Genomic DNA, 9,517 nt, shown 5'->3' with positions numbered 1-9,517 from the left:
CTATAAATATAAAGTAATTTCTAAACAGTATTCGCACGCTGGTCTCCTACACAAGTTACGAAGAAGCTCGTGTATTTTCTGCTATCAAATCTCAGGCCTCCGCGTTCATTATAAACAAGAGATTTTTATCCATCGACGGCTGTTCGTCCACCTAAACACGAGGTGCGATGACCTATCTTAATGTCATTGGGAGCACACACAGCGTGTGACCTTTAATGTGCTTAATTGGTATATGGGACGCGGGACGTCATATGGGACGCGGGACGTCATATGGGACGCTGGGGGGGCCCTACGCCATGGGACGCGGGGGGGCCCTACGCCATGGGACTCGCGGGGGACCATGGGACGCGGGGACCACGGGACGCGGGGACCACGGGATACGGGGACCACGGCACACGGGTGACCACGGGACACGGGAGACCACGGGACACGGGGGACCACGGGACCAGTGTCGCGGCTGGCGTGTGTTTCACTTGCGCACGCTCAAGGCTGGGCATGAAAAAGTGACGCTAATCTTTTAAGGAGCGAGGACCTTGACTTATATTTATTCTCCGTGTTGAATGTATAGGTTAAAATGGCCTAGTTTACGGCGGTCAAACTTCTAATCGCATTATTATGATTAAGTGGAATTTGTTTTACTAAGTAGAAAAAATTATTAATTCCCGGTCTTATCAGCTATTGAATAGATTTTCCTGGTATTGAATGACCATAATTAATGACGCATTTCATTTCCTTTTGATGATTTTCGTTTGAAATCCTATTTGCTGGAACAGGTGACATTTAATAAATTTGAGTTGTTTTAACGTCGGCAAGTCGTTCGCCTACATGCAATCGGGACCCGGCCTTGATCTATTAATAATAATATTAATAATAATAATAATAATATAATATTAATAATTAACCTAATAATCAACCTATGGCATCAGCAATAATAATATCATAAAATTAATTGAGTATCATAAGATTTGACGAGTCAGGCGGCACTGCGACCGGCTGTCATTGATTACCTTGTATGCCTACTCATAATATTTGTATATATTATACACAGATCGAGCTGGGCAGCTCTACTTTGAAATGTAGCGGCCGCTACCGCTACCGCTACATGCTCTAAATGTAGCGGGCGCTACCGCTACCGCTACAATTGCTTAAATGTAGCGCCGCTACTTCTGCCGCTACTGAAAATGTGCTACATGTAGCGCGCTACTGCCCACGTCTGATTATACATGATTTCTTGCCTATAGATACTTTGCTAATAGCCTCTATTTTTCTACATGAACGGAAGTATTTATTACAAATTTTTCATATATTATTATAAGTCGTTTTAGGATTTGGACGGTTATCGCACTGCGTCGTAGCTAGGTTTAATTTGTTTTATTGATTACCTAGTAAACGCGACTTATTTTATTGGTATTAACTTATCAATAACCATTAACATTATTCTTTTTATCAATAATTATCAACAATTAAATGACGTTTGAGCCAAATGTGGCTCAAGTCTGCGCCGCTGCTTGCATCCACCGAACGGGAGACAATTTTTCTTCAACAATACCTTCACACTTTTTTTCTAAATCATTATTGTCAAACGTCACGCGAAAAAGTGATTATTTAAAAGATGATATTTGCTGTAGGTCAAAAAGAGTATAGATCATTGCGTAACAACTGGTACGATGAAGGTTGAACGAGTCATAACGAGATGTTAGTTAACTGTTGAAATTCGTGCAAAATACTATTGCGAATTGCTCCTTCGAATTCGGTGAGATGGATAATGATATTCTCTTAGATAATATGATATATGGATAATGGCATTCTCTTAGCTAGGGAGAGGCTCAATTCGAACGAGAAACAGTTCTCCTTCAGAGAAATTCCTTCAACTTATTATTCGTCTCCTAACTCATCTTACTGGAAATTTATAACTAAACCTCACACCGTATTTTGCAGGTATTACGGTATTACAGTAATTGTGCATACATGCACAACTACTGTTGCATTACAATGTTGATTATTAAAATCGTAGGTGCCAAAAAATGCCGTTTCAAATTGACTTTAATATCTGACAACTTTTTTATCGCTGGAACTTATGCAATCGCTTAACTCAACTGGAACTTAGGCAATCGCTGGAACTTATGAATTGCCTACTTGTACAGGTGGCCTTCCCAGCGCAGAGGCGGGAATCGACGTTGCTTCTCTCAGTGGCGCTTCCCCTTCCAGCGGCCATTCCCCTTCCAGCGGCCATTCCCCTTCCAGCGGCCATTCCCCTTCCATTGGCCTTTCCCCTTCCAGTGGCCCGTCCCCTTCCATTGGCCTCTCCCCTTCCAGTGGCCCGTCCCCTTCCAGCGACCCTTCCCCTTCCAGCGGCGTTCCGCCATCCAGTGGCGTTCCCCTTTCCAGCGGCCATTCCCCTTCCAGTGGCCTTTCCCCTTCCAGCGGCGTTCCCCCTTCCAGCAATGCTTCTCCTCCGAACGAGGCATCTCCAACCCAAGTGGCTTCTGTGGAAAAAAATGCGTTAGTGCTAGAGGATGAACAGTCAGTGGCCGCAGACACGACTAACAAAACGCAATCTGTTGCCACTGATAATTTGTCTGTTGCGCCCACCGGCCAACAGCCAACAGGTGTTGTAGCGTTACCCGAAAATACTGGAAATAAACAAGCAAATGTTAAGGCAAGCAAGCCAATTTCTACGGACGAAAAATTAACGGGGTCCTCAGACGGTAATGTTTCCAAATCAAATAATAGCACTGATACCAACGCATCTGGTGGCAAAGCTTCAGTAACTGCGAACAAATCGACTAATTCTGATGGGCAAAAGATTGTCAAAGCGCCCGCTTTTGTTGCTTTGCCTACTCCTCTAGCTACACAAGGTTCTACCTCTGCAGCAAAGAACCCTTCTGCCTCTGCTGCAAAGAACCCTTCTGCCTCTGCAGCAAAGAACCCTTCTGCCTCTGCAGCAAAGGACGCTACTGTATCTGCAGCAAAGGGTGCTAATGTATCTGCTGCAGTTGCTCCTCCAGCATCAATCGCTAAAGATATCCCTAAAGTTCTCACGAGTCAGAAAGCAACAAAAGGCAAAGTGACGGCAAGCACAAAAATCTTGTCCAAGTTCACCGGCAAGAGCAAGACACAAGCCATCAACTACCTCAAGGGAACTGTCAAGGTAGGAAATTTGCTCTCTGACCCGAATAATTTCTGAAACGTTCTACTGGCAAATACGAGTATTCATTTGCAATTAGGTTTTAGACTCATTGTAGTTATCTCTTTAACCATTGATGAATGATATGTTTCAGTAATTATTAAATTTAATGGATGTTGTGGCTTAATCATCATGCAGAGATTGTCGTTCAATCCTTAATCACGACTATTCCACAGTAGGTTCGCTACGATTATTCTCATGGTAACGGTTTTTCTCTCCCTCAGGTTGGCGACATTTACACGGGCGGTTTCTCCGCCCCCCATGAATATATTTGCCCTAACAACGGGCGCGACCTGAGCCTCCTGATCCTGGTGACGACCGCCCCAGTGCATCGTCAGAAGCGCAGTGCCATCCGTCAGACCTGGGGCCACTTCTCCCTCAGGCGGGACGTGGCGTTGGCATTCCTCGCTGGTGCCACCACTGCCGATGTCCAGGCCGAAATTGATAAGGAGAATGTCCTTTATGGTGACGTCATTCAGAGCAACAACATCGATCAGTACAGAAATCTTACTCTGAAAACCGTATCCATGTTCGAGTGGATACAAACGTATTGTTCCGAAGTTCCTTTTGTACTCAAAACCGACGATGACATGTTCATTAACATGCCGCTTCTGTTGGCGTTCATCGAGTCTCAGAAGAACCAGAAACGAGTCATTTTCGGACGCTTGGCGCACAACTGGAAGCCCATAAGAAATAAGAAGTCAAAATATTACGTAGATCCTTCTCATTATAGCTTAAAAACTTTTCCCGATTTTACCACGGGTCCAGCGTATCTTTTCACGTCGGACATCGTTAGCGAGATGTTAGAGCAACTTTTAGATACGACTTATCTCTTCCTTGAAGATGTTCTCACCACGGGCATCGTGGGCGAGTTCCTGGGCATAAGGAGAGTGGGTGATGCCCGCTTTAAGAACGATAAAACTTCGTTGACGAACACATGTAAAGTTATGGACATTATATCTATTCATATGGTAGGATACGCGGAGCAGTTTGATCTCTACAAACGAACCTTGGATGGTAAAACAACGTGTAAACACAAGTAGCGTTTGTTAAACTTTTTCATTTCTTTCGTGCGCTCTTGGTTATAGCTAATTATTGTTGTCGTACCAGTCACTGGATGCCATATCGCCCCACACTCGAAGGCAGGGAACATTTCCTAGCTACCCTTTCCCGTCTCGTATTTCGTTTACTTCGCATCCATAACACGAGAATTGTGAGTTCAAGTCGAAGCCATATTATATTAGTGATACTTTCTTTGCCAGGGCGTTGAACTGATCGTTTTTCTAATTTTACACTAGAAAACCGTAAAACATCTGATAATAACGGAGAAACAGTTTACTTTCACGGGGCGACCTGCCACTAGAACGCCGGTGGGACCGTTTTTTCTAACAGTGTGTACGTTCTCATGGAACACAGTTGTGTGTTCCTATAGCGATCTGTGTGGTCGTGTTCTATCAAGAACGCTCTGTATACCAGAGTTCTTAGTCCATTAGTCGTAAGTGCTCGTTACTTTACTTTATAATTGAAGACATTCGTGTTCCGTATTGATTTTTGCGATTGAAGGGCTTTCGCAATAGTAAACGGGTTATGGAGCTTTGAGATACGTGTTAATTTTGATTTATTGAAGATGTTACAATAGGATAGGTGAGACATTTAAATCAGGTTTTAATGAGAAGGTTATTAGGCTTCGTGAGACGTTTAAATCACGTTTTAATCGTAACCTTAAGGAATAAGTTTGTGACGTTTTTTAGCATTGGTTCACAGTGTTCTATTTTATAGAAGTGTTGCGTATTATCTTTTCTGTAGAGTCGTAAGGAGAACTATATTTTTGTACAGTGTCGTGGAGCTTGGTTGTGGTCACTTCATTCTTAACTAGCACCAACTCTGCCTCCGTGCATGGCATAAACTTTATCTTTATTCCTATTTCATGTAATAAACGTCTAACATTTATTTCGTATACGTGCTTTCTATGCTTCGAATACGATGAAATCCCACATATTGTCGTCTCGCAGCAATAGTCCCAGTCATTAGGGAATTGCAGGAGTTTGAAACTAATGCATTGCTTTCGATCAAATTCAAGATATAAAAAAATTAGTTCAGTACTCACTGCAGTGAGCGACAGCTGGAGAGCGCATTTTCTCGTCCGTCCGTGAAATCACGGACGGACGGATGGGCGGACATGACGAGCGCAATAGCGCATTTTTTCCATAAATGAGAAAATGCGCTAAAAATGATGATGCCCATCTATTAGTTCGCATGACGCGTTAATTTGTAACAAATTTTATCGTCGCTATTTCAGGTTCAAGTTCAGCGGCTTGAACCCTAGCCAAGAGGGGTTTAGGGTTACTTTTTTTTAGGGTCACCGCAACTTTTTCTGAGCCTTGAATAATGAATTAGTGGGCATTTGCTGCCACCGATGATGCCTTGTACCATCATCGTCATCAAACGGTTGACTTCACCTGCATCATTGCATGTCATGAGAAAAACCGTTTGTTCGAAATTCAGATGCGTTAGGATCTGAAGCGTAATTCAGAGAGAAAATCCAACCGTAGAGAAATTCAGATCCGAAATTCTCTACGGTTGGATTTTTTTCTGAATTTTCTGCCACGATTTTTCTCCAAGTGACAAACCAACTTTTTTGTAATTTTTCATAAGGAATTACGAAGAAATTTATTTTATTTTAATGTGGCCCGAAGATCGAAACTTCAATTGACCGCTTGACTTCACCTTTTTTTTGTTCGTTCGATCCCAAATTTACTTTGAAACTCAATTATCAGAATATCTTCGTTAAATTAACTATGGAGGCCAGCATTGAAAATTAGCTTTAAGAAATAGTGATCAAAACTATGATTGAGAGTTTATGATTAAAGCCTCTATGACTTGGTAACGTATTGTTTTGCATAGGTTTAGCTATAGTAATATGTCCGTGCCTTGAGACGTCAGCTGCTCATTATTATTCATATTGAAGTAATTTACAAACGTCTAATTTAAACCACAACATTTCTGGCGTTGATTTGATGACAAAAAAAAATGAAAAAAGCCATTGTATTTCAAAGGAAAGACAAGATTGTGTCATTCTTAATCAACGGTACTCGTATCATCTCCAAAGTAATTTACAAACGACTAATTTAAACCTCAACATTTCTGGCGTTGATTTAATGATAAAAAAAAAGGAAAAAAGCCATTGTATTTCAAAGGAAAGACAAGATTGTGTCATTCTTAATCAACGGTACTCAAATCATCTCCAAAGTAATTTACAAACGACTAATTTAAACCACTACATTTCTTGCGTTGATTTGATGACAAAAAAGTAAAAAAAATCATTGTATTTCGAAGGAAAGACAAGATTGTGTCATTCTTAATTAACGGTACTCGTATCATCTCTAAATCATGCAAGATGTTAACCAAATTCAACTGCGGTACTGTGACTTACCGTTGTGGATTTGTAATAAGTTGAGGTTCCTGAAAAATTTTTTCGATCACTTTGTAAGCTGTCCTCGCGATCTCATTTCAGAAGGGAACAAATTTTGAAATTTGATCAATTTGTCAATGGAAGTTTTTTTTTCGAACTTTCATCTTATAAATTCTGATCCGTTGCTGCGGATTCAGTCAGACTCTTGCAGACGAAGCGCTGTGGCTGGCTGTCATGTAGCTTCATCAAAATGTAAAGGTTTTTTCCATCGCATATTTTCTTATCTGATTAATTTTATCTATTTCATTATTTTTTATTTTATCTGACCAGTTCATTTTTCGGGAATTCTCGAGTCCCAAAATTTTGCTTCCACTGTTCAGGAAAAAGTTAATCAATCCATTATAAATTCTGATGATATGTGTGAGGCTTAACGTCAATTCTAATATTCGATGTTTCCCTTTTTGCTCAATCCGAAAAGTCTCTGCAAGTTTCCTGCAGCAATTTTCCTGCTAGTGAAGCATCTTATTTTTATTCTCACATTCATTTTCATCAGAGAAAATTCATCAAATTTTGCCTCCGATTACCTCGACCGTAATTTGCCGCGACTCCAGAAAAGCGCGCTCGTAAAATCAACATGAATTTATCAAATTCAACGCTGGTTATTTATTTATATGACGAGTTGTGATGGTCGTGATAATGAAGATGATTATGATCAAGCTAAATTTAATAATAATATTCAATATACGAACTCGTAACATTCTCAGTACTTAATCAGTGTCCCGCGCTGATCCTGCCAGTGTTCAGAAGCTCCTATATTAAATGCTTGCATGTCCGCTTCCAGGGCCTATACTTTCAAAAAAAGTTAAGAGATCGTAAGTTCATCAGCCAATCATTGACGGCCTTTCAAGCAAAATCCACCAATCATAGACAAGAAAATAGAGCGTAAGTACTTACGCTCAATTAGCAAGATTTGAAAGTATGGCCCCAGGTCTTAATATCTACCAGAATTCCCTTAAGATTTACAATCGACCATTAAATACTAGTTGTAAGAAACGTAGAACTTACCAGATAAGTTGGGCTGTGTTTGACAAATGTTTTATGCAGCTAGACCAGAATATTGTTATTATTCAACTATGAAGAATATGATGCCTAATGTAGCTGCTTGAGCAGCGAACAAAAATTGGCTCGAAAACTCCGAACTTTTCCAAATTTGTATTTTTTTGCTTATTTATTGTTTGAAGTAGAATGTTTTGAGCATTCCGCCTTGAACACAATTTTTGATCAGCATTTTGATCAGCTTCTGGTAATCCAAATCAGAAGCTGGGGCGACTCTAAATTTTGTTAGGGATTGTTTGTTAGAAGTCGAGCGAGTTGTTCATGTGCTTTTATTGGTTAGGAAATTGTGAGCAAAAATTTTATATAAACTGCAGGTTTATTAATATGTCAGGCTGACTTGAGTAGCCAACTTAGGAGAACTTTTCATCGAAGGTTTGTCGTAACCTGTTGGCAGTCAATACGTGAATGTTGTATGTATAAATTGATATTTATTTCGCTGCTTCATTTCTTAAATTAACCCTGATTTTTATGTAAAGTCTTTGATGTGCAGTTATGATCACTTTGTATACTTCGTTACTAATGTATCTTTCATTCACGATTAACAGTTTTCAGAAGCAATCAAAAGATGTAATGGTAAAATTCAATATTATAAGTTTATACGTAAAACGTTGCTTTTCTGGATGCAACTTCTGCATTTTTAAATGCCGTGCATTATTAAAGTTTGAACATATATTATGTACTTCAAGCTTAATTCTTAAGTTTCTTTTAAGTTACAGTACGTATTTATTTGCGTCGTTCCAATGAGTTACCGAAGTCTCGCTCGTAGTAAATGTTAAATCTTCTTGTTAGGGCAAACCAGCCCAAGAATTGCAATGTTTCAGACGAGAAATGCTTTTAAAATATGTTGTTTCTATCCTCGTTCTTGTTCATGAATAGAATTTTGTGTGTGAATATGAACTTGATTAGCATTTACTCGGCCCTGAACATTAGTAAAATAGATATTAAAATATTGGCCGTGGCAAGAAGATAAGGCGTGCCGTTCTTAATTAAGAGGACCAGGGAATCTTAATTTTTAATTAATCAAGAGGACCAGTGAATCTCTCACCACAATTCCTGTTATTGATTGTTATGGAAAAAATCTTAAATAAAAGTTGGCAATATGTTGATTGAATTAAACTTGTCCGAAGATTATATTAGTCTACAATTGGATATTTATTTGCGGATATTTTTGTTTCAAAATTGAATTTGTTACAAAATTTTATGAATTTCTAGAATAAAACAAATCATTGGAAATTAATAATGTTACGGATGAATCTTTTATGAATTTTATTTATATTTTACAAACAGTTCGTTTCCATGCGTTTTATGTTCCTGTTAAGTGTCGACCGCTAAAACTTGTATTTTATTATGTTTAAGTAGGAAATGTTTTTTTTTTAATATCGTCTTTACAAAAAAGTTTGGATGAGCTTTCCTGACTTTCTTCCTTTCTGCCACTAATTGCAAATTGGTAGAATAAATAAATTAGTATGACTCCATAAGTAAGTCATGCTCCATAAGTGAGTCATGCTCCATAAGTGAGTCATGCTCCATAAGTGAGTCATGCTCCACAAGTGAGTCATGCTCCACAAGTGAGTCATGCTCCATTTAGACTTTTAAGCTCTGGAAATAACCGAACAATTTATCTTTCTTCTATAAAATCAGAAGAAGAATTACTGCACGTGAAATTATAACGTTCACTTTTACAATCAGTTAGAAGTATTTTTCATTTGACATTCACTATAAACTACTCACGCTTCGTGTAAGTTCCAAAGTAATTTGTACAATATTGTTGAACGAAGTTAGTACGCTTCGTGGGTTAGTTT

General features: G+C 39.3%; 1 protein-coding gene across 1 annotated transcript; it reads left to right on the top strand.

The window, feature by feature from the left end:
• The first annotated feature begins 296 nt into the window (after positions 1 to 296).
• On the top strand, positions 297 to 4,464 carry LOC108667373 (mucin-5AC-like). Its single transcript, XM_018154392.1, has 3 exons — positions 297 to 462; positions 2,145 to 3,151; positions 3,412 to 4,464. Exons 1-3 carry the CDS (start codon positions 297 to 299, stop codon positions 4,228 to 4,230), a joined length of 1,992 nt encoding a protein of 663 aa, XP_018009881.1. The 3' UTR covers positions 4,231 to 4,464.
• The last annotated feature ends 5,053 nt before the right edge of the window (positions 4,465 to 9,517 follow it).

The sequence above is a fragment of the Hyalella azteca genome, unplaced genomic scaffold (genome assembly GCF_000764305.2).
Source record: "Hyalella azteca isolate HAZT.00-mixed unplaced genomic scaffold, Hazt_2.0.2 contig8508, whole genome shotgun sequence".
NCBI lineage: Eukaryota > Metazoa > Arthropoda > Malacostraca > Amphipoda > Hyalellidae > Hyalella > Hyalella azteca.
The sequence above is the reverse complement of the archived record's forward strand: the minus strand, read 5'-3'. Positions and strand labels throughout refer to the sequence as shown.